This window comes from Cyprinus carpio, chromosome B5, assembly GCF_018340385.1.
Source record: "Cyprinus carpio isolate SPL01 chromosome B5, ASM1834038v1, whole genome shotgun sequence".
Lineage (NCBI taxonomy): Eukaryota > Metazoa > Chordata > Actinopteri > Cypriniformes > Cyprinidae > Cyprinus > Cyprinus carpio.
Window position 1 is genome coordinate 14,822,799 of NC_056601.1, and position 24,809 is coordinate 14,847,607.

Genomic DNA, 24,809 nt, shown 5'->3' on the forward strand with positions numbered 1-24,809 from the left:
TTACTTTTATGTTCTTACAACAAACAATATTTTGTGCTGATTTACTGTCTTATGAAGGGTATAAAACAAACTTATGAGACGCAACACTCAGTGACTGGTTTTACACATTTTACTGTTGTTTTCAAACATACAAAGACACAACAAGTCTATAAAGTTAGTGTGTACTGCCCAAAAGACATAGTAAACTAATTTAATTTAAAATTTCTAATCTTTACAAAACCAGATTTACATTCTGAAGACACCGAAGCGTGTTTTCTGTGTGGGAGCGTTGAGAGCAGCACTCAGACTCAAGCCTAGCACCAGTCGAGTGTCGGCAGGGTCAATGATCCCATCGTCCCACAATCTGAGTAGTAGAAGAAAGTGCAAAAAAAGGGAACATTAGACATTACACTGGGAGGGAGCAGTAGGAAATATGACATTCTACCGTTCAAAAGTTTGGGGCCAGTTAAGACTTTTTTTTTTAAGAAATAAATGCTTAGTATAAATGCTTATTAATAATATATTAAGTAGCACATCTGTTGTCAGTATTAATAATATACTCTGAAATATTTCTTTTAGCAGTAAATCAGCATATTAGAATGATTTCTAAAAGATTATGTGACACTTAAGAAAATTCTTTTTTGCCATCACAGGAATAAATAACAGTTTAAAATATAAATGAATATAACATTTACAGCTTATGTATAAAATACAAATATTGGCAAGGATTAGAGACTTCTTTCAAAAACATTACAAAAATTTTACGGAGCCCAAAATTTAAAGAACAGTAGTGTATTACACTTTAAAGCAAAATAAATTAAAAATCTACATCTCACGGGCATTCTGAACTAGTTACCTGGCACTGGAATAATATGGATTTCCCTCCTCCTCGAAGCGTTTGATAATTGGCTCTTTCATTGCAGCTTCCTGCTCTGCAGTAAACTGGAATATTAACCGAAATTGTTACAAGTTAGCTGAAAAATAAGCTGTAAAAAAATGAATAATTAACTTAATTTCCCAAGCCCTAGAAAAGATTAATAAATTCAGTAAATTTGCTTTGTTTTTCAATTCGTACCTCTTTTCCTTCCCTGGCTTTTTGATCCTTCGTTATGGTGGCCAGCACTGTGGCTGCCTGCTCCCCTCCCATCACAGAGATCCGGGAATTAGGCCACATGTACAGGAACCTGGGGCTGTGAGGTGCACACACAGACTTTTGAATGAGGTCATTTATTATGTGTTGTTTAGTCAACTGGACACCTTGAGCAAGTTTTTAGTGTTGTGCCTTTGAGCAGCCAAGTTCATTTATAATAAAGCTTACCCATATGCTCTGCCGCACATGCCATAGTTCCCCGCACCATACGATCCTCCAATGATGACAGTAATCTTAGGCACATTGGCACAGGCCACAGCGGTCACCATTTTAGCTCCATCTTTAGCAATACCTCCAGCCTCATACTCCCTGCCAACCATAAAGCCTGATAAAAAGAGACATCATGATGTTAACAGCAGACATGTATGATTCAGTGCTGACTCAATCAGTAACAGCACTGTACTGGAACTCTACATGTATACATTCAGATGAAGCACACATACTGACCTGTAATGTTTTGAAGAAAGAGCAGTGGAATGTTTCTCTGACAGCAAAGCTCAATGAAATGAGTTCCCTATAAAATCAATTAAAAAAAAAAACATTTTTTTGCAATTATTTAAAAGTATACACTTTCACTATATGGAAAAAAGCTTCATGGAAGATGATACCAACCAATAATTTAGGTTTGAATTTTCATTTTTGTGTGTATTATCTAACTGCAGCACAATGCATTTTAGTGCTACATAAAAAAAATAAATAAATCAAAGATTACAAGATTAAAGTCGTAATATTTTGAGAATAAAGCCAAAATTACGAGAATAAAGTTGTAGCAATATGATAACGAATATTTTGAGGAAACTGTCAAAATTATGAGAATATATTCATAGCAACACAAGAATAGTCAAAATATTTTAAGAATACAGTCAAAATTATGAGAATAAAGTCTAAATATTTTGAGAATAAAGCTGAAATTAAAGTTGACTTTATTCTCGTAATTTTGACTTTTCTTATTTTTTAATGTGCCACTAAAACACTCGTAGAAAGTAGATTGTAACTTTAGTTTTAGTTTTGAATTGTAGTAAAATATAATGTGTTAGTAGTTCCAGAAGTTTTAAATAGCTTTAGCATAAAGATGGATCAATTTTGCTCTGTTCCATTGTGTGGCACTTCCTTAATATTAAATTTAAATTCTCAATACTTCTTTACACTGCACTGGAAGTTGACTGATGAACTTGAAGCATTAATGGTCAGAGCGATGATCAGGAGATACTCACCTTCTTTGCAGATTCTGAAAACAGCACACCATTATTGCCAATAATTCCCACAGGATAACCAAATATCCGTGCGAAACCTAAAGCAAACGAAGAAAGCCAGAACAAAGCAAGTAAGAAATCATTTGTGAAATTCAAATCGAAAAAGATGTTTATTGAAAAACATCCACCTGTGACGAGTGTGTCTCCATAGAAGGCCTTGAATTCGTCGAATTTACTGCCATCAACAATACGAGCTATAACCTGAAATTAATAAATTAATACTTCAGTCTGTTGAGGACACATTTCAACAGGCTTGTATTCCGGAGATCAAACTGTGGCCATTACCTCTCGAATGTCAAAGTTGCGTTTGAGGTTGTCCCCCACAATACCATAAAGCTCATCGGCAGGAAACAGAGGAGCTTCGGGAGCTTCAACAGTGACCTAACGAGCAGTGGACAAGTTCAAGAAGATCAGCATCAAGCCATGAATCATCTCTGAGAAGACAAGAGCAGTTGTGTCCTCACATCAAGATTCTTCTTGTAGTTCAGGCTTCGTACGGCTTTGCGTGCAAGATGAAGGGCGTGATTATCATCCAGGGCATAATGATCAGTTACACCCGACTTTCTGAGAGGAGACGAATGTTGAAAATTATATTAGTCCCATCAAGCTCAAAACAAGTGTTTATGTGAGCATACAGATGTTCCTCTAACCTGCAGTGAAGGTCTGCACCTCCCAGGTCTTCAGCGGACACCTCTTCTCCTGTAGCAGCTTTTACCTGTTGAATACAGAGTGGGACATTTACCACTTATGAACATAAGCGTAGTGTCAAAACATGGCCCTTGGGACATTAACACATACCAGCGGTGGGCCACCCAGAAAAATGGTCCCTTGTTTGCGTACTATGATGCTCTCATCAGCCATCGCAGGCACATAGGCGCCCCCTGCTGTACAGGAGCCCATCACAACAGCAATCTGAAACACATCAGTTACAGTTGATCCACCATGATGAACCAGCAAAGCCATATGTCATGTAATCTAATATAGTCATAAAAGGCTTATATTAATGGTTCTCAAACTTTTGGACTCCAAGGCATCCCAGTGTCCGACAAAATTAAGCTAAAATGATAAGAACACTGCTTTTCTGAATTTTTTTTAATTAACAGAAACTGTGAGTGTTGATAAATTAAACTAGCTAAGATACTGGAAATACTGATTCTGTATGTTCTTCGATAAAACTATAGTTATTAAGAGGAAAAAATAAACATTTCACTTAAACATCATTACATCTAGACTTTTTGTGTCTTTAGTGCAATTTTTTTTTAAGATATTCGATGTCACCCCCCAGGTTAGGAACCACTGGCGTATATGAAAACAATAAGACCTGTGCAATGCCCTCTGAGGAAAGGCGAGCCTGGTTGAAGAAGATGCGTCCAAAGTGATCTCTGTCTGGGAACACATCTGCCTGTCTGGGTAAATTGGCTCCTCCAGAATCCACTAGAGAAAAACAGATCAGAGATAAAATATTAAATATAAGTATTACTAGGAAAATGTTATTTTACACAGAACATGAACCCTCTGAGAAACTCACCCAGGTATATGCATGGTAGATGGTTTTGCTGTGCAATCTCTTGGGCGCGCAAGTGCTTCTTCACAGTGACCGGATAATAGGTTCCACCTTTGACAGTAGCATCATTCGCAACTATAATACATTCCACCCTGTGAGGTGCACAGACATGGTCTTATGAACTATAAACATCTGTAGGTTATTAACAGACGTACCAATGCATAGGCTATATATTGATGGTATTGTATGCTGCTCACCCTGACACCCGACCAATACCAGTGATTATGCCTCCCGCAGGAACCTCCTCACTACCATATAACTGATAGGCCGCAAACTGGGAGAACTCAAGAAATGGAGACCTGCATTCACACAAAGAAAAAAAGTTCAGTGTGACTGGACAGCAACATTTAAATCACAAACATTTAATTGTTTGTTTATAAAAAATGACTTTGTTCTTACCCGGGGTCCAAGAGTCTGTCAATGCGTTCCCGAGGCAGGAGCTTTCCTCTGGATGTGTGTAGGTTTCTTGCTTTTTCTCCACCTCCTTTGAAAGTGGCAATATTGTGTAGTGTCAGGAAATGTGCTAATGCTGGCACCCTTGTGTAAAATTCATTCACTGTGTTTAGAAGGATCAAATTAAATACTTTGAACTGGCTCACCAAGTTTGATCTTCTCTGCTCTGTCCTTCAATTCCTTCACCAGCGCTTGCATTCGCTCATAATTTTCCTACAATATGAAAGATTTCTGGATGGTCAATAACCATATTCAGAGTTTATTATTATATAAACAACTAGCCCCTGACTAAAGTCCTAAATATGGTTCAATCAAACCTCACCAGACGCAGTTTATGGAGTTGACAAAAAAAAAAAAAAAAAAACGCCGTATTTTTTACATATTGTCTATCACTCATGTACCAAAAGCAGTAAAAATTTCCTTCGTTAAGCCTGTGTGACCTTGGCAAACTAATGGCAGGTGAAATATGAAAAGAGAACAAACCTTAATATTGTTTTCAAATTTCAAACAAGTTTCCTCGTCTAATGTATGAGTATTATATTTGAACTATTTCACATGTCTCTTTAAATACTGACACAGGCATGAATAACTAAGAGAAGGTAACTTTTTTAACGGTTGTTGTAGCAGTTGTGCATGTAGTGCACAAGGACACGACACGCACGGCTGCAGAAGCAGATGAACCCCGCTGCCGGCTGGCTGCTAGAGCTCGAGTCCGAGGCTTCACTCGCGGCCTACCTGAAAGACCGGAGACTGTGAATCGGGCTGCGAGCCCACTGTTGCCACTTTGTCCGCATGATATAACCTGGAAACTGCAGCATTTACGCTCCTGCTCCGAATGAGGGAAAGCACCGGTCTAACATAGTGCAGAATCATGGTTCATCCTCTATCTGACAGGTCTAAGGACGAACTCAACATGCAGCGTCCCCTGACCTCACCGCCGCTTCTGTCGGACAGCAAACGGTTAACGTTGAAGGTTAGCTCCCCTTTCCTTAGCCAATGAAAACTGGTGGATTTGTAACAGCCCCTTTTCTCTTGACAAGCATTTTCTTTTACTGTCTATGATTTCGATCTTAAATTTTACGATCTGCAACTTTTTGTAATAAGAATTTAATCGAATTGCAGCCGGTGTGCATTTAGAATAGTATTTTGTGATTCAACTAATGCTGCTTGATCTCAATAACCTTGAGTTATGACTCTTAGCCAAGATGCTGTTATTTTGTCAAAACCACCATTACGGTTTTAATAAATATTTGATTTTTACAAAACTGTCCATCATTTGAAAAAAAAAAAAAAAAAAATCAACAATAACCGGGTAACACACAGTAGTTGGAAAAATGTGTTCAATTTAAATCTCTCTCTTTTCTTCTTTTTTGGTCATTTACATTTTCCTATTTAAGTGCACAGTATTTTCTGAGAAAGAAATTCCATCTTAAAAAAAAAATAGGTTGGAGAAAGTGATTATTCATTTATTTACTTATAATTTCTCCAGTGCTGTAATATCCAGACTGTACCACAAATTGCAAATACAACTAACAATATCTAATTATTCATAAACATTCTTTATAATATATTCTCACTGGAGAAAGGTATTATAACCCACAAAAAGGGCTTTGCCCTCAGAAAGAAAAACAAATGAAAGTAACATACAGTAACCATAAAAACAAATATATTTGCACAGAACAAAACAAGATCACTCAGTAAAAACACACTGATAAAAGTGTTTCGATGTTCAGCGTTAAATAAATAGAAATAAATAACAGAGCTGTGACTTAACCTGTATCACCGCATGGCTCATCACCAAAGAAGGGCAAAGGCCTCATAACAGTAATGTATATAATATTTATAAATGTTCCCTTCATGAACAAAATTTAATTAGAGGAACTATATTACAATTACTAACAGGTCTAAAATTAGCAGTGTAACAGTGTTACACATCGTCCAGTAAGTGCAATGAACTGGAATAGCAGCAGTGAAACTGAACCAAAACAATCCAAATGAAAGTCAATCCAGATCCACAACTTCAGTGAAGATGTCATGCAGTAAGATGTGGGACACTTGATCAGGAGTCTCATCAGCATCCAAACTGGAGACGGGAGGGCTGTTTTGAGGAGACTGCACAACAGAGGATGTAGCATTAATGAAAACTACTAATATAAAGATGGTCATCGATTTAAAGCTAAGAAGTCAAATGTGACCGTAGTCATAAGGGTCAATTTTTGGAAATTGAGATTTATACATAATCTGAAAGCTGAAAAGTTAAGCTTTCCAATAATGTATGGTTTGTAAGGATAGGACAATATTTGGCAACTATTTGAAAATCTGGAATCTGAGAGTGCTAAGCAAATTACATTTAAAGTTGTCCAAATGAAGTTCTTAATGCATATTACTAATCAAAAATTACATTTTGAGCAGTAGGAAATTTACAAAATATCTTCATGGAACATAATCTTTACTTAATACCCTAATGATTTTTGGCATAAAAGAAAAAAAAATAAATAATACCCACACAAAAAACAAACTACTATCTATACAAACAAACCATACCTACTCAACACATGACTTGTTCTCCACTCCAAGCACACAAATAATGTAAATAATGCAATGATTTGATGATAGATGACAGCATGTACCTGATGAGCCTGTGTTCGGGAGGGTGTGGTGGACACTCTAGCTGGGGACGAAGTATGTGTAGAAATGTTCTCATCAGTAGCTTTTAATGGTATACGATGAAGGACAACCCTTGGCGAGTAACCTGGCGGCATGGGTGATCCTAAACCAGAGCTTCTGCTTCCATGCAAAGCCAGAGATGCCTTGTCCATCTCATTCCTAAGAATACAAACAGATGTTTTTACTGTGAACAGCACGAAATATTCTAATTTCGACAATCTGAAAAGAATTACATACTATGTCATTGGCATGAAATGGAAAACATCATTACCCTCTAGAAGTGGGTTTTACAGTGACAGGTGTGCTGTGGTGCTTTGGTTGCAGGACACTTTGAGCACTGCAGATTTCCTCTACAGATAACCTTTCTAACTGTACCCAGCATGCACTTGAGATCTCTTCTGTTTGTTGTCTTGTTGGAGTTCCCATGGACTCTTGCACTTTTGATGTCGGAGTTCGCTGAGGTGCTGTTGGGTCAGCTTGGGTTGACTTCAGCATACAAGGCTGATCTTTAAGGCGTCTTTCAGGTGACCTTAGTGTCATCTGAAATGTACCTTTTTGAGAGAAATCAGAAAAAATAAATCAGTAATACAAAAAATAATGGAGACAAAGATTAATAACAGTCTGAGATGAGGAATGACTAACTTCTTGCTGGTGATTTTTTTGCTTGTGATGCTGGCAGACTCTCATTTGATTTTCTCATGTCAGAAGTAGTGTCTAATTGGTGTACCTATAAAACAGGTTTTTGCATTGTCATTTGCACCTTGTTTAAAGTTTTATATACAGTAGATTAATCTCGAAAAACCTGTCCAGGTCACATTTCACTCCAAAAATTAATAAATAAATATTTTGTTAATTTTATTCCCTCTTTATATATTTTTTAATAAATAATTGTATTTTATTATTTTTTAAATCATTTTAATTATTTAACATATTTTTGAAGAAAGGCTTTTTTTTTTAATATAAAATGTGATCTAGACACTTCTTCATGAGACTTATCCATATAAAATCAATTGTTATGAACTGCAGCTAAATGCTGCTTAAAATAACATACATCACTTGAAATTTCAGAGGTTGTCTCCTCACTCTTTGTCGGACTAAGCGTGGTTTGCTCATGCTTATGAGGACTGCTTAAGACAAACACTTTTAGCTCTGTGCTGTTCTCTCCAGTCTCTTCAGAAACGGGCACAAATGCATCTGACAGCAACATGTGGGAAACTCCTTCACACCAGTTCTCCATCTCATCTGAGTCCACGGGCAGCATATTGCTTCTGAGAGACCATTCCGCAGCTTGAGGGTCCAGGGACTGCTGAGGTGTAGCTAAAGAGGTCTGTGTAGAGCTGGGCTGACCGAGGTCATTTTCTGAAGGATCATCTTTTCTTTTTGACAGTTTAGGCATTGGACGCAGTGTGCCTGAAAAATAGATTCAATATTGATTGAAAGCATGAAATTAGAAGCATATCCAGAATCATCTGTTTAAATAATAAATGTGTGTTAATAAATGCTTAAATTTGATGGAAAAAAATTACATGTTAAAAAAAAATCATGATTTAGAGTTTTTTTCTGGATCTGTCGCTCCCAATGAAAGGGCAAAAATGATTTTTAATTGGTTTCATTTTTAACTTAAGCTGCTATTATGGGGGAGTTAGCTATGTTTCACGGTTAAAAAAAATATATATATATATAGCTAACACTTTAGTATAGGGACCAATTCTCACTATAACGTTTCTTATTAGCATGCGTATTATTAACATATTGGGTATTTATTAATACTTATAAGCACATATTCTGCATGATCATATTCAACATCCTAAATCCTACAAAATACCTTAACTTAACAACCTTACTAACTATTATTAAGCAGCAAATTAGGAGTTTATTGAAGCAAAAGTCATAGTTAATGGTTTGTTAGCGGGAATTGACCTTAAAATAAAGTGTGACAATTATTTTGCTTTATATTATTATTTTATACAATCTTACCTCTTCTACAGCAAGGTGTTTTCCATTCCACTGCCACAGATTGACTTGAGGTCATCTCTTCCATTTCAGTATTTGTTGGTCTCTCAATATCTGTTGACTTCTCAACCTGTGGCAGGTAAAACAATTTATATTTTTGCTGAATTTTTTGTTAGGATTAATGAGTACTCAAGCGATCAATGACCTGTCAAAATACAGAAACATACTTCTTGAAGACCAGCAGATAAGGGGTCTTTGTGATGGCTGCATTCAGCGGTCTCATCCAATACAGGCACCAAAATATCAGACAGCACAATGTGTGAACCTCCCCCAGATGCTTCCTCATGGTTCTCCGAGCCAGTGGGCAGGAAGTGAGCACTATCACAGAAAGACCAACCCATTAATAAGTAATCTGATATTTTGGTGAAAATGTGAAATGTATAGATCAGAGAATAAAGTCACTCATACCATGTCTCAGCACTGCACTGTGTTGACTCCGAGATTAAGATTGACAGAGGAACGGTTTGTGATTGCTCGCCACTCTTAGGGGAATCTCCAGTCTTTCTTTTGGGAAACGTCATCTTTACCAATAACTTGCCTTAAAAGCAAGGGGCATAAAAAAAGAATCAAAAATGTTACTCAAAGAAAATTCATCAAATTGTTACAGAAACTAAACCGTGTGTTGAGGAAAGTTTTGAAAGCGTTTCATCACTTTTCTTTCGAGTGGGTCTTTTCCTCTTGGGTGATACTGATGGTCCCACATTTGATGATTGTGACACTTGACAGAACAGGTCTGCGGTATCTGGATCCTCTCTCACCTGTAGTATAGATTTCAAATAAAAGTCAAATGAATTATGGGTATTACAATTTTTGCCAATTTGAAATAAAAATTTACATTTAAATATTCAATATTGACCAATACCAATAAAAATCTGCCAGTACTCCTTACTCATTATGCCATTCAGCTAACTAACCTGAGATCTTCCTTCCTCATGAGGGCTTTTCTCTCCAGCTGTTGTCCGTTCCTTGTTTAAATCATCTTCCATTTTCTCACAGACGGGGATCAACATATCAGTCAGCAGCATGTGTGAAACACCCTCATGCGAAAGCACCTCCTGGTCTGCTTCTGCAGCGACAACCTGCTGGCTCTCTTCACCCATTTGGAGACTGCTTTGGACAGAACTTCCACTCGCCATATGATCACCATTTTCCATTTCAGCAGAAACCGGCACCAATATATCAGGCAACACCACATGTGACGCATCCTCATGCCTACCCTCTGTTTTCAGTTCCACTGGATGCAATTCAGTGCTATGACAGAAAGTTGCCTATAATAATTGTACACAGATTTAAGGATATTTATTAAATTATATGTTTCTTACCATGCTGTTGATTTTACAGTGCTGAATGGTATAAGCTGTTGAAGTTGTGAGGATGAAGCAATCCCAGCAGGCTCTCCGTCTAATTCCTCCTTTGGAATATCAGAGAAAACTTCTTGCTCGGATCTCTGTTCCACTTTACTGGATTCTTCTTTAATCAGAGGTTCTGGTGAAATTATTTGAGTTGTGGCTGGATCATTATACCCAAAGTCAGATAGCTTCTGTCTAGAGCAATCGTCTTCAGTAGATGTTGTTTTGGGGATTTTAGGCTTCACTTGCAACTTGCCTAGAGAACAAGGAAATAAAGGTTATTAAAAGTAAAATAAATAATAACTGGTTAGTTCTCAAGTGTCAAGCAAGTAAGTGTGCTTCCATTTATCCATGATGTGCTTTATGTATGCATGTATGTTGATCAATAAAAGCCAAAATTATATATGGTGTCTTTTCTTAAGACTTGGATTAAACCACTTAAAAATATCTCAAAATCTCTCAACAAAAAGTCTCATGGGTTTGTAATTACATGAGGGCGAGTAAATGATGACTATTTTAATTGTTGGGAGAGTATCCCTTTAAACAGATAAAATAAGTCAGTTAAAGGGACATTAATATCATTACCTCTCCTAGAGGGCATAGTCTTCTCTTGAAATGCAGATGATGACACACATCTCTCTCTGCAAGTATCAGGATTTTTAGAAATATCTGCCATTATTTCCTCCTGTGGACATAAGTACTAATAAACTCATGTGATGTGTTCCAAGTGAGCTTGAAACATTAAGTAAAAAATGAACTTCAAGGAGATTAAAAAAGTAGATAAATACTTATTGAGCTTTATTTCTGGGAAATGGACCACTCGTCAGGCAATTTCATAACATTGAGGACTAATGTTTTGTTTGGATATAAACAAAAACACTTACTTGGTCAATAACTGAATGAACAGATTTCTCACTCTCTGTCAGACATACAGATAAGCCCTCAGGTATTTGGAGCTCACTATCATAAGGGCTTTCTTTTTCCTTATTAAAAACATCCTTCATTTCTTCTGATGAGAGTACGAAGGCATCAGCCAACACTATGTGTGAAATACCCTCATAACCAGCTTCGTTGTTCCCCTCAGACTCCTTTATGAATGTACTGTGTACCTGTGAAGAAACACTTACGTGAATGACTGATTTATACAGAAAAAAACTGGTCTGTTTCAACAGAGAACAGCCTCTGACTCACTGGAGGGTCAACAACAGAGTCCTCATTCCTCTGGAGTTCTGTTCTGAGAGGACATTCCCACTTCAGGTGACTCTCATCTCTCATATCTTCAGACCCTGGAACAATGGCTGTTGATATCATGCCATCAGGCCCAGGACGGGCTTCCCTCTCACTGTCTTCAAGGCTTGAGTGGCTTTCAGGACCAATTGTTTCCTGCACAGATAGTTTCTGGTTGGTCTCAATCTCAGTTTGTGCTGTGGTTTGAGATGTTGGTAAATTCTGACATCTACATCTCCTCTGAGAAGGTGCTTTAGTTTCTGGGGATTCTGTCAGGATCTCATCCAATTTCAGCACATGTGTTGGCTTTTACCAAAAGAGAAAACATTTTAATTTCCAAAGCTGCTACAAAATATAAACACTCTGCAAATTATGATAACAAAAGGGAGTACTACATCATACCGTGGCAGAATTACAAGAGAACATCCCGAGTGGACTAATTAAAGAGTTCACATCATCACAACTGCTTTCCAGTGAGGATATCAATTGTGTACTAGCATCATCTGCTGCTTCCTTTGAAAGAGGATCCAGGGAGTCATCCACCACCTTGCGAGAACTACTTTTATATAGATTACTGGTCTCTTCAGACGCCATGTTCGGAGATGCACTGCAAAACAAGGTCATCAAGGATGAAAGGAATGGATGATCAAGGATTTTGTTTTTTACTGTGTAAAATGTTACCTAATTAAATCTAGACTGGAAGAGAAATGTACCTGGAAGGCTCTAATGTGAAGTAATGAGAATGTGAACTGCTTGAGAACAGCAAGGGTGTCTGGACTTGTGCTGGCTGCAGTTCATAAGGGGGAGTGTCCTGCTGCCCAAAGGCAGACTCAGAGACTGGAATCTCATATAGAGTTAAAATAAATGTGGGCTCCTCCTCAGAATGTTTATCTGTGACAAGGAAGGAAATTGTTAAAACAATAATATACACTACCATTCAAAGTTTAGTGTCAGATTTTAAAGAAAGATTTTTTTAAATAAATACAAAGTATCTTGAAAAAAAATGTATAGCAGTTTCCACAAAAAATATAAAAGCAGCACAACTAAAATTAATAATAGTAATAAGAAATGTTACTGGATCACCAAATCAGCATATTAGAATTCTAATAACAAATAAATGCAGCCTTTGTGAGCTTAAGAGACTTCTTAAAAAAAAAAAAAAAAAAAAAAATCTTACCAACCCAAAACCTTTAAACAGTAATGACAGCACAGTACATTTACAATATTGTATTTATAGAAATTTTCTATAGTATTTAAATTTCTCTGGATCATGTGTTCATGTCATCACTACCAGCTGCACCTGTATCCACTCCAGCTGAATCTGAAATTTCAGATTTTGCATTTTCATTGAGAGAGGCACTGCATTCCTGCCAGAAAAAAAATCATTAATTCAAAAGTTGTTTATTCCATTCAGCAAACACAGAATACACAAGGTATTGTTTTTCAGGACTCTACCTCAGAAGCTTCTGATGGCTCCTCTGTGCCGTCCTGATTTTCTGAATCCTGCTCGTCTGGTATTTGAACGTCTTCAGCTGCAGACTCACTAAACTGCATCCTAAAGCAACATTTAAACAACATAATAACCTTAATTTAATAAGACTATATAAATTATTAGAAACTATTATTAATTAAAGCTGCTAAAAAAAGCTACATTTTACATACATGTCCATATCAGACATGTTGCTTGCAGGTTCGTTTGGAGGATCAGAAAAAGGGGACAGGAGATCCTCATCCTGTTTATGTTCCTGTAAAGTTCCTTCAGATGACAGAAGCTTATCTTCTCTGGAGATCTTCTCTTTGTCATGATCCAAATCACTATGCTTGGCTTTAACAGGACTCTTATGTTCAGGCTTCTCAGCAGGATCTAAATGAAGTGAAAGTGAAAGTGACGTGACATACAACCAAGTATGCTGACCCATACTCGGAATTCGTGCTCTGCATTTAACCCATCCAAAGTGCACACACACAGCAGTGAACACACACACCGTGAACACACACCCGGAGCAGTGGGCAGCCATTTATGCTGCGGCGCCCGGGGAGAAGTTGGGGGTTCTGTGCCTTGCTCAAGGGCACCTCAGTTGTGGTATCGAAGGTGGAGAGAGCGCTGTACATTCACTCCCCCCACCTACAATTCCTGCCGACCCGAGACTCGAACTCACAATCTTCCAAGTCCAAGACTCTAACCGTTAGGCCACGACTTCCCCCATGAAGATGTCATGTCCCAATCATTGGCAGCAACACTAGTGACATTTAAAGCAATATTCTCAATCTGAATAACATGAACCCCACCTTCATTAGGCTCTGAGGTCTGTTGAAGGTTTATCATGACTAGAGATGCCCCTTCCAGCTTGGTGGGTGTTTGCTCATCAAACTGACCGTGTCTCTCTGGGGCAATACTGCCCTGAGCATAAACTGAGGAACCATCAGCAGAACAGCTGTACAGATGACACCACAGAGCAAAGGCATTGTTAAAAACAGTCAAGACAAACGCTTTTAATTTGAGCAATCTATTGATTCATCTGCCACTGCACACCTGACTGGAATAATCCTCTTCTGCTCTGTCTGAGGTTCCTCGATCATAGTGTCTGTGACTTCAGACTCAACAGCCTCTGAATCCTGTTCCTCCTGATCAGTAATTCGATCTTCATTCTCAGACGTCCGAGATGGAGACCTTTCAAATTCTCTTCTTCTTTCAGGCACATCTGTAAAGGTCAGTGTCTTTTAACTTTTTTTTTTGGATCTGCTGCAAACCAAGTTAAGCACTTTAATTGTGGGTTTTTGATTTCTGAAAAAAGTCTTCTGTTGTACCTTTGTCTGACGGTGTGGTGTCAGGAACCAGAGGCCTCTCAAGAAAGAGTTCGATCTCCGGGTCCTCTGTCTTACTCACTATTGGAAGCGTTACAGAGACAAATACGTAAAATTAAAATGAGTTGAAAGAAAAAAAAACAAAGACAGAGAGACAGGAAAGATGGACGGAAGGAAAGACAACCAAATATATATTTAAAAAAATCCTTTTAATCTTACCAACTGATGTCAAGGAAGGAAGATCATCTACTGTGCTTTCTGCTTCATCATCCTGGACATACAAAAAGGCATTAAAGAAGAGAAAACTCACTTCAAGTCAGATGTATGTTTGGTTTTCCATCACATCATCAGAACACACACTCAAGGCACTCCTTTTACAAGATCCCTCACCTTCACATCCTGAGGGCCGCTCACTTCTGGAGTAACACAACATGTAAGCTCTTCCTCAGGACGGTCCCTGTGCTCTTCAACAAGGCATTCATTTGGAGCAATCTTCACTTGGACTTCCACAGGAATGCTACATTGCAGCAGCACTGATTCATGTTTGAAAGACTGGGTATCTGGATTTAGAAAGAACACATGCCTTTGATTAGAACAGAAAACAACACACAGCATTATACACTTTACACAGGCCACTGGATAGTCTTCTTAGCTCATGGTTTATATGAATCTCAAGCTCACTTTCATTCAGAGGTCTGCGGATGGACTGTGCTGCCCGGCTCAGACTGGGTTTGGGCTTGGAAAACCTTCTCCTTTTTTCAGCAATGCTTAGTTGGGCAGAAACAGAGGCAGTGTCGGTTTCCTTCACATCTGGATCTTGAGAGACCCTCTCTTCCAGAACACCACTAGAGGAGCCGTGCTCATCAAGACCATCCCTATGCTCTCCCACCTGCAAATCACATCAACAGTCACTGTAATGATTACTACATGAGCAATGCGCAAGCATTAACAGATCACACAAAGAACAAACTCCTCCAGTACTGACATGATGGCCTCTGGCAGGTGCTGTGTCCTGCGGACTCTCAGAGGTTGTTGATTCCTCTGCAGTGGTTTGTGCTTGACTCCTGAGGTAGTGCTTCACTTCGTCATTAGACACCAACACAACTGCTCTTCTCAGTAATGTCTGACCTAAGAGGATATTAAAAGCAGCATTACAGCCATTTTCAACTGGTAATATGCGTTGCACCTCAACAACAGATTTGTGTTTGAGATTAGATAAAGCCTAGAAATAGACTCTTGGTAATTTCATCCATTTGCATTCATTTACATTACCATTCAAAAGTTTGTACTGTCTGTTACTCAGCAAGGATGGATTAAATTCATGAAAAGTGATGGTAAAGACATTTATAATGTTTCAAAAGGTTTCTATTTCAAATAAATGCTGTTCTTCAAACTTTCTATTCATCAAAGAATCCTAAAAAAAAAAGTATCACAGTTTCCATAAAATGTTAAGGAGCACAGCTGATAACAACAAGAAATGTTTCTTGCTCTCCAAATCAGCATGTTAGAATGATTTCTGAAGAATCATGTAACACTGAAGATTGGAGTAATCACAGACAACAGTTATTTCACACTAAAGTAAGCTTGAGTACAAATTTCAACAACACACAAGTGCTCACTTTGTCTAACTGGTTTTACTACGATGATATGAATATCAAAACATCAATATGAAAGCATACTCACAATTTACTTCAGATGGAGTTAAAAACTCTAAACGATGTAAATTTAAATCCTAAAAAGAAAAAAAGGTAATTGGTCTCAACTATACAGATGTGTATTATCTAAAATGAGTAGTTAAGTCTTTCTGTTGGTCTGTTTACATTCAAACCCTGATCATAATAGTGACATATTTAAAAAATCTGTAAAATAATATTCCACATCAAAATACTGTACAACAAAAACCTCATCGGTTTCACTGAAGTACAATGCACTACAATCATAAATCTATACATACAGTATAATGATCATACAGTAGCTTTAAAAAACATTACAGAGCACTAAAGAGACAACACCTTTATACTTTAGTGATTTCTAGCACTCTGTTATGTTAATGTTGGATAAAACAGATCCATGTCACACTACACAAATTCAAAGCTTCTCTTTTTTTTCAGTATTGTAGGAAAGTTGAGCACATGCAATTAGAGCTATTTGATTCACCTCCTCCATGCGTTGATCATCCTCCATCTCTTTAGAGTCCTGGATGCCCAGTTGATTCAGCATGGTAGTGCTGCTCACATCCTCTGGTGATGGATGTGAGCCAGTATGACACTGGTCTATCTGATCCCCTTCTGAAGCAGTCAGATTGTGCTTGACCTTGTCTGCTCTCGTCTGCCGCCCAGGAGAATGTTTGGAGGAGCTTTGTGAAATCTGCTCCTTAGTTGAGCTCTCTGGAATGAGCTTCACCCTGACACTTTATGAGGCAATTGATGAAGATTTGTAATTAGAGGACTACTGAAAGAAAATCCCATACCCTGATCTTAAGAAGATAATTTTGCATACCCTTGATCCTCTTTAACACCGGGGCCTGCTTTCGAGACTTCACTACCATCACCGGAGGCAGTCAGATTGCGTTTGACCTTTTCTGCTCTCATCAGCCGTCCAGGAGAATGCTGCGGGCTCTGGGAGGACTGTGGTTGGTCTTGGCTTTCAGATGAGCTGTGTGAACCTTTTAGCCTGTGATGTGATTTAATTTATAACATCTGAAAGAATGAATTTTTTTTCAAAAGATCACTGTGTAGTACTGTGAGTGCGGAAAGAATGAATCAATTTACCTTGAAGGAGTTCTTTCCAGAACAACTACCGGCTGATTCTGCAGCTGTTTCTCTGCAAGACGGATGATCCTCAACTATAACGATCAAAAAAAAAAAAGAATGTTTCAGGATTATCCCAATTAATATTACCTGAAGTTTTCACTAATGAAACACACTGGTGTCTTTGAGTTTGTTCAATGTAAAAAATTGTTTTAAAAAATGGTCTGGTAGATGAAAAAGCAGTATGATCAATGCAAAAAAAGGGATATTTCACCAAAAGCTTGTCATCCCAAACCTGTATGACTTTCTTCAGTGGAACACAGAAGGTATTTTCAGAAATGTCTCAATTAATGTCAACATTCTTTAAAATATCTTCTTTTGCGTTCCACAAAAGATATTTATAAAGGCTTGGAGTGACACGATAGTGAGTAAATGCTGACAATTTTCATTTCTGGATGAACTATCCCTTTAAAACATTATTTTATCCTGGGTGGTTATCTATATACTGTGGTAAACAAACAAAAAAGAGGCTAGGCAGGTGTGGAATCAAACTCAGATGTGTGAAAACATACCTCATTCTCTGCTCCGCTGCAGCTCTTATCTTGACATTCTTCTGCTGTATCCTCAATCTCTACTGTTGCTTTTGGCTCTGAACATTTTTTGGCTTTTCTTTTTGCCAAATTGAGCCTTTTTGAATGTTTGGAGGAGCTATGTAATAAAGATTTGCAATTAGAGCACTGCTGAAAGAAAATCTCTGACTTTGGTAAAAATTTTACATACCCATGATCATCTTCAGCACCGGGGTCTGTTAAGAGGACTTCACTACAGTCAGCACCCAGCTCAGATCCAGTACACTCTGTGTAGAACATAAAAATCAGATGAATTTTACAAAACAAACATACATTTTCAGTGAGCACTTTGAAAAATCAATTGTAATGCATTGTAAAATCCTCCTCCAAAAAAAAAAAAATCCACTACCTTGCTGTGATTTTTTGCTCTTTTTAGTCTTCCGTTTACATTTTGTAAGTTCCTGTTCTTCCTTCTTGCACTTTTTGGAGCATTTCTGTTTTTTAGTTTGGATGCCAGAAGCCTCATTACACTCGTCATTCACTGTGCCATTTTCTCCATCAGCAGATTCTTCATTCAGTACTGGAAGTTAACAAAAAGTATATTTTAAACATGCACACTGCATTTCAAAGGTTTGGGGTAAGATTTGTAATTTTTTATGAATACTCTATTCAGCAAGGATTTAAAGAATTACACTGATCACATGTGACTAGATTAATGTCTGCAGAAAATTCAGCTTTGCTATCACTGGAAACAGCAGTGTAAATCTGCCAAGTGAATTTTTAGTAGAAACCTTTATGTGTCTTTTTAATCTTCTGTTTTTCTTCTGTTTTCACTTATTCTCTCTCCTGGGGCCTGTACCATGAAGCCGGATTAGCTGGCTAGGCAGGTAAGTTTCAGTTTAGTTTGCACCAATCACGGGTTTTAGGTACCATGAAAGTGGCTTGGCTTTTAGCGACATTCATTGCCATAGTAACTTAACTCCACAGTTAACCTGCTCCAGGGAAGGTTTTGTTTTGTGTAAGACGTCTCAAACTAGAATTGGACCAATCAGATGTGAGCAAAGTGACACATGACTGACACAAAAAGTCACTCCCCCAGCTTCTCTTGCTCCAAATTAAAGGTCACAAATACTAAAACACACACACACACACACACACAATGTCTGGGTTTAGTGATAATTACTTAAGAGTTATTTTATATGATTTATATAATTATTATATGATTCATATTATTATTAATCCATTGCACACAAGCAATTTTATTTTAACAGTTATTATAAATCATTTATGAATATTAATGTATACAGATCATGTGATATAAATGAGCTGTAGTTTCAATAGATAACACTATTTTAAAAATGACTACATGTCCTTACGTTCGAGTCTCTCTATCTCTATGGCTATATATTTTCAAATGTATAAACTAACTTAAGTTTCACTTGTGAATTCACTGATAGAGCAAGATAATTTCTTTTATTTGTCCTCTTTCATGTTTCACGACATTTAAATTTGTCATATTTTTCAATCTCTTAACCTTTAGCAAAACCTTTAACCTTTAGTTTTGAATCACGCTGGGTCTCTCACGAGAAGTAAATAAAACTTGCTTTGTGTTGCAAGGCTTATGATTGACTGTTCGCCAGTGATGTCACACATTCATGTGTACGCGCTCTACAAACTCAGGATCAAAGCCTTAGTTGACAAAGAAAGTTGATGATCAGCATCATGGCACCAACAAAGCCAGATTGGAGAGGCTTGGTTTTGTCAACTCGAAACTAATCCTGTAACTCTGAATTTGTTCAGCTACCATCATGGTACAGGCCCCTGGTCACTCTTTTTTGATTGTTTGCATTTCTTTTTTTATACGGACATACATGACTGATCTTCATTGTCCATACACACAAGATCATTATCTTCAGCTTCCATAAAGCATTAGCCTGAAATGAGAAGCCGATCTAACTGTTATTCAGCTGCTTATTAATACAGGAACCTATTATGTTCAGACACTGTGTGGGTTTTGTACCATGCTCTACAAAGCGACAGTGAGAATGGACAAATCTGAATTGCAATTACGAGTAATCATGTATAACATATTGCCAAACACATAGTGTGAAACCTTTTTTCGGTGTCTTGTTTTTCTTCCTTTGCTTGCACGCTTTCTCACATGACAACACTTTTGGCTCAGTGTCTTTTGTGCGTTTACGCTTCTTGCTTGTACTTGACAACACATCCGCTTCATTCATATCACTGCTGTCCTCATTCTCCTTTTCTAAATCAAAACAGACACTGTCCACACTGCACAATTCATCATCTTCATCATCATTAATTAAGTCCTTGTCCTCAAGCTGTTTGGATTTTTTACCACCTGGGTGAGAGAAGAGAAGGGTTTAGAGTAAAAATAAAATAAAAATAAAAAAAACAATGACACAAACAATACAGTAGGACAGTGTAGTACAGTGGGTTCTGAGATCTGACACTGCAGTTCTTGAGCACATTACCTTTGCTTTTCTTTGCTTTACTGGATTTCACAACCAGTTTTATGGATTTGCCTTTTTGTTTGTCTTTGGCCAAGATCCTTTTGAGCAGGAAACTGAAAAGCTCGCTGTCATATGGTTGCTTATTTCCTAAATAGTCAAAATGTCAGAGCAAGGACTGTACAGTAGATTTTTAACAATACAATAGACAGGCAGACGGATACAAAGCAAAACAAAAACAAAACAACTCACTGAAAGCTTTATCCACTCGCCATGAATTTGTTTTCTCCTCCTTCCTAAATTTATTCTATAAAACAGGGGAAAGACAAAAGCTCACAGATAAATTCTAAGACCTAATGTGATCAAATTTAAATGAACACATTTATCCTCAGGGTCAGTCAATGGTATAAGTATGTTTGTTATAATTAAGGCATGTACCTTAATTTCTGCTCTGCTACGGTGAGTCAACAGCTGAGCAATCATGGAGAAGTCTGTTCCCACCATACTAATGGCCAAATAGAACATATCCGTTTCTGAAACACACACGCACTAAAATTTCAAGATGCTCTTAATGTGTTTCTTCACATAACAGGGAAGGAATAAGCCAATAAAAAGTACAGCTCATTTAACATTCAACCTATTTTTATGCTCAACAAGTACGCAAACATCAAATCTCATGTTTCTACACAATTAAAAACCAACAGCTGTAACATTTAGTGTTCGTACCTCTGATAGACCAATTTTTCACATGGCATTTTTTCCTGAAACTTGTGTATGTTGTAGTAGAGCCTCGCTCAAACAGTGGATTTGCATTCTCCACAACTGTATCCGACGTCCTTTGCACGCGCACTGTCAAACTGAACACAACACTGCAATTTATCAGTAATTAATGAAAATTATGCATTACATAAGATGAAATACAATGTTATGGGCTGTGCTAAATGACATCTTTAAATCTATAACGTGTTATGCATCATTACACATAACAAAACAAAACACCTTAACAAACAACTTGAAATAAGATAAACATTAACCGAAATAAAATATATTAAAGAAAAACTTATTTCAGTTAGTTTCCCAGTCAGAAGTATTATAACAACTAAAACTTAATAAAAACAATATAGATATGTGTAAAAAATAAATAAAATGACAAAAACAACAAAATGACTAATGTTTTGACTAAAATTGGTGTAAAATGAAATTGCATTAATTAATAAGGTTTGACAGGACTAACAAGTTTAATTAGTAAGGTCAAAGTTTGGGAGCACATCTGAGAAGCAGTAGGGGAAATGAAAGCAAGCACTTCCAAAAATCTAGCTAAATAACTGAACTAAATAAATCAATAATTCAAATCAATACATTCAAATATAATGCTGAGATGAAAGTTTCCCTTTTTAGGAACTGGATTTTACATTCTTTCAGGCCACCACACCTTTCTTCATCTAAAATCAGTGAGCCATCTTCTGCCACCTTGACTTTGGGAACAAGCAGTTCCTCATCAGCATCTTCCTCCTCCTCGTCTGCTTCTGCCATATTTTTCTGCACCCTGAGACACAAAAACAATAACATTATCTTGAAAGACATGGCTCTAAACAGCATGCAAATCAATCCAAATATTTAGTCTATAATGCAGGAAAAACTGCAGTCCTGAATGTCATTAATTTTACACCGAGTGTCAAAAACAGTGTACATAACAATATGAAACGAAGTACCCCAAATACAAACAGCAATTCCTTTGATGTGACACATATGCATATAAAAATAATAATATAGGTCTAATTTCACTTACGTGGGAGTTGGTGGAGCAGTGGTCTGTGTTTGAGTCTCCTCTGTGGAAAGGGAGGACTTTGAGATGTAAACAATCATTAGTAAGCATGAACTAACAGTGAACTCTTATTTTGCATCTAATTCTACTTCTCGGTGTAAGATCAAGTGTTTTATTGGTTAACATTAGTGCACTGCAAACTAACATGAACATTTATATTAACTAACATTAACAAACGGGTTAATAAATGCTGTAAACATATATTGCCCATCGTTAGTTCAAACACAGCATACATGCAAAAAGAAACCAAAAGAGGGTAAAAGATATCATTGAAGATGTATTATATCAGAGTAAACTTACTTCATAGGGTTTGACTCTGGCAGGTAATAAATGAAGCCAGCTAAAGTCATTTTTTCATGATCTGGCTCAATGCAATGCTCACGTTTATGCAGTCTACTCTTCTTCTCCTTTGAAAACAAAGTTTACATACAGGATTTTAAATTTCGACTTGTACTTGCTTTTTAATGGAAATTTGTTGAGATTTTAGTAGATATCTCTGTTGTGAGAAGCTTAAAAAAAGTGGTATTTTTCTTGTTGACTTTACCATTCTTTCTTTCTTCCTCTCCAGCTTCATCAGTTCTTTCAGTTTGAGGGCCCTCAAGACCAGCCGCTTGTCAGAAGAAATTTTATCCCTGAGAGGAGAGTCTGGTCCATCAACACGAGACAGTTTCACATACGGTGAGAGTGTGCATGACATTGGAGTTGCTCCTTCTTGAGGCCTGAAATCCTCATTTGGGATTTTTTGGGGAGTTCGGCAAGGCTCTTGTTGTGACGGTGTTGATGATGGAGATTCTGGACAGCCAAATGTGGATGGAAGACATGGTGAGGATGGAGGGCAGTTAGCTGCTGTAGTGGCATCTGAGAATGTAGAGTGTTGTGAATCATCTCTGCTGATAGCAACTGGGATGGGAGACTGAGGAAAAGACTTGGCTGCCTGGAAAGGGGATGATATCTTGGATGGCTCTGTTGGAAGAGAAACAGTCTTTCCAGTGGATGGAGGAGCAGAACAGACTTTGGGTCTGGCCAGGTTTGGTGTGGCAGAGAATCTGCTCCTCCTCTGATGTACTGTAGTTGCAGGTGTGCTGACACTAGATGGCGCGCCATCATTACTGTCAATGGAAAAAAGAATAAAAAAAAAAAACACATTTGATTTGAAGTGCTTCTCAATCTCAGGTTTGATCACATGAGACTTTGAAGTATAGCTGCCATTTAACTAACTTTTAACATACTTTAGGCAGTCTGAAGATGAATACTGATATTCATTTTTGTGGTTGACAGTTTTTCTCCCCCAAGTACCTAGTCAGGAAATATAATCTGAAATACCAAAGTTCACATTCATATGCAACAGCAATGCAATAGAAGATAAAAAGAAAAGAACATTGAAAACAAAATGAGATAAATCTAATGTTTATGATAAGAAAAACACAAAGATAAGTCAAGGACTATGATGAAACCAAGTATCAAATAATATTTTGAATGAGATTTTATTGTTATATTTCAACTTGAATTTTATTTTAATTCTTATTATTTTCTGTTCTTTTTTCTTTAGCTTTCACTTATTTTTTTTCCAGTTGTGTTTTAGTAACTTAATATTTCAACAAACTTTATTTTAACTGATTTTTTTCCTAATATTATGTGTCTTTACTCTCACGTTCGAACATTTTAATGCATATTTGCTGAATAAAAGTACTAGTTTCCTTCAAGATCATAAATAAATGTATTAATTTCCACAAATGTTTGAATGGTAGTGAATGCTTAATCATAAATGTTCAATTTGAAAAAAAGAAAGAAAAAAAAATAGTTCCAGGGAGATTAAATATTATTTAGTAAATTCTGGGGGTGCTGTCAGGGTGTGCTTACATGTTCAGTGATGCTTTCTCTGATGGACAGCCGGGCACATTTCCATCTCCTGTCGCCACAGCAGACTCTTTGACTTCCAGCTGAGACTGTGGAGAAGATGACAGCTTTTGATGGGTGTCATCAACAGCTGTGGACCCTTGGGAGCTCTTGTCCTCAGCTGCGGGTGCCACACCTCGACCTCCTGGCCTGACATTGGGTTTAATAATAATTCTTGCTCTTCGCATCTTCTTCGAGTAACTGTGGTCAAATCAAGTCATGTATGTCATACACACACGTCTATATAAGGATGATGTGTCACGTGACTGAATTTGAGTTGCACTCAGTCACAGCGATACAAACCCTATATGATATAGATTACAGTTGTGTCATGTGGTCAAGACTGACTGATTTCATCAGTCTGGTGGTGGCCATTTCTCGCGTGGCTGCTAAGCTAAATTTCAAATGATATTGTGGACAGTACTGTCCAATTCCTGTAATTTTTACCTGTAGGCGTAATGTATTTTGTTGACTGAGTGAATTAAAAACACCAACGGTAGTTGAGATTAAAAATATAAAAGGGGCATCTTTGAATTGTAAGAAATATAATTTTAAATTGGACACACAAACGCCTCAGACTCCCACATGCCTCAGTGTGTGGCGTGCCCACACTGATTTCCCATTGCGCTGACAGAAATCAAAATGCTGAATTACAAGCGATAAAGCGGTAAATGTGTAATAACAACAGAAAAGCATCAAGCCTTACTTCAGTTTAAATCACCGTGTAACCCTGTCAATGTGGTTGTCGCGATTTAAAGTGGTAAAATCCCTTTAAAGCTAGTCACATGGCTCCCTGCCGCAACTTTCCCTGCGCACCGGCCGGTCTGACAACCACGCT

General features: G+C 37.4%; 2 protein-coding genes across 4 annotated transcripts; both read right to left on the reverse strand.

The window, feature by feature from the left end:
• Window positions 1-91: 91 nt before the first annotated feature.
• On the reverse strand, window positions 92-5,409 carry mccc2 (methylcrotonyl-CoA carboxylase subunit 2). Its single transcript, XM_042724567.1, has 17 exons — window positions 5,135-5,409; window positions 4,546-4,612; window positions 4,346-4,430; window positions 4,144-4,245; window positions 3,911-4,038; window positions 3,704-3,816; window positions 3,181-3,294; window positions 3,033-3,097; window positions 2,847-2,946; window positions 2,668-2,763; window positions 2,511-2,583; window positions 2,344-2,420; window positions 1,577-1,643; window positions 1,298-1,454; window positions 1,055-1,169; window positions 836-921; window positions 92-343 (listed from the first exon to the last, which is right to left on the reverse strand). The coding sequence occupies exons 1-17, from the start codon at window positions 5,270-5,272 to the stop codon at window positions 226-228; spliced, it is 1,701 nt and encodes a 566-aa protein (XP_042580501.1). The 5' UTR covers window positions 5,273-5,409; the 3' UTR covers window positions 92-225.
• Window positions 5,410-5,844: 435 nt separating this feature from the next.
• Window positions 5,845-24,809, reverse strand: LOC109070148 (transcription factor TFIIIB component B'' homolog). Of its 3 annotated transcripts, none has more exons than XM_042724571.1 (44): window positions 24,678-24,809; window positions 23,936-24,172; window positions 22,620-23,184; window positions 22,376-22,482; window positions 22,040-22,096; window positions 21,683-21,796; window positions 20,977-21,107; window positions 20,689-20,783; window positions 20,503-20,557; window positions 20,275-20,400; window positions 19,893-20,141; window positions 18,189-18,359; window positions 17,991-18,066; window positions 17,783-17,918; window positions 17,232-17,305; window positions 16,960-17,133; window positions 16,618-16,864; window positions 16,144-16,192; window positions 15,446-15,588; window positions 15,142-15,349; window positions 14,851-15,020; window positions 14,680-14,731; window positions 14,464-14,541; window positions 14,189-14,357; window positions 13,945-14,090; window positions 13,318-13,519; window positions 13,111-13,210; window positions 12,956-13,022; window positions 12,369-12,546; window positions 12,058-12,262; window positions 11,620-11,961; window positions 11,313-11,537; window positions 11,014-11,113; window positions 10,402-10,684; window positions 9,994-10,330; window positions 9,732-9,837; window positions 9,488-9,617; window positions 9,247-9,397; window positions 9,044-9,149; window positions 8,118-8,476; window positions 7,709-7,793; window positions 7,338-7,617; window positions 7,031-7,225; window positions 5,845-6,515 (listed from the first exon to the last, which is right to left on the reverse strand). In XM_042724571.1, exons 2-44 carry the CDS (start codon window positions 24,157-24,159, stop codon window positions 6,401-6,403), a joined length of 7,182 nt encoding a protein of 2,393 aa, XP_042580505.1. In that variant the 5' UTR covers window positions 24,160-24,172; window positions 24,678-24,809; the 3' UTR covers window positions 5,845-6,400. The 3 variants fall into 3 exon arrangements, with proteins under 3 accessions (XP_042580505.1, XP_042580503.1, XP_042580504.1); XM_042724569.1 differs by having other exon boundaries at window positions 16,618-16,870; XM_042724570.1 differs by having other exon boundaries at window positions 5,845-6,511; window positions 7,030-7,225; window positions 16,618-16,870.

Bases quoted from the DNA above. Each gene is read 5' to 3' on its own strand.
- mccc2 (XM_042724567.1), bottom strand. From the start codon at position 5,272: ATGATTCTGCACTATGTTAGACCGGTGCTTTCCCTCATTCGGAGCAGG. The intron at 1,455-1,576 runs GTCAGTATGTGT...TCTTTTTATCAG, and splicing joins CTTTCTTCAAAACATTACAG to GCTTTATGGTTGGCAGGGAG. The intron at 1,170-1,297 runs GTAAGCTTTATT...TGCACCTCACAG, and splicing joins ATGTGCGGCAGAGCATATGG to CCCCAGGTTCCTGTACATGT.
- LOC109070148 (XM_042724569.1), bottom strand. From the start codon at position 24,159: ATGCGAAGAGCAAGAATTATTATTAAACCCAATGTCAGGCCAGGAGGT. The intron at 21,797-22,039 runs GTAAGTGAAATT...TTTGTGTCTCAG, and splicing joins ACTGCTCCACCAACTCCCAC to GGTGCAGAAAAATATGGCAG. The intron at 15,589-16,143 runs GTGAGTATGCTT...ATATCCTCTTAG, and splicing joins AACTCCATCTGAAGTAAATT to GTCAGACATTACTGAGAAGA.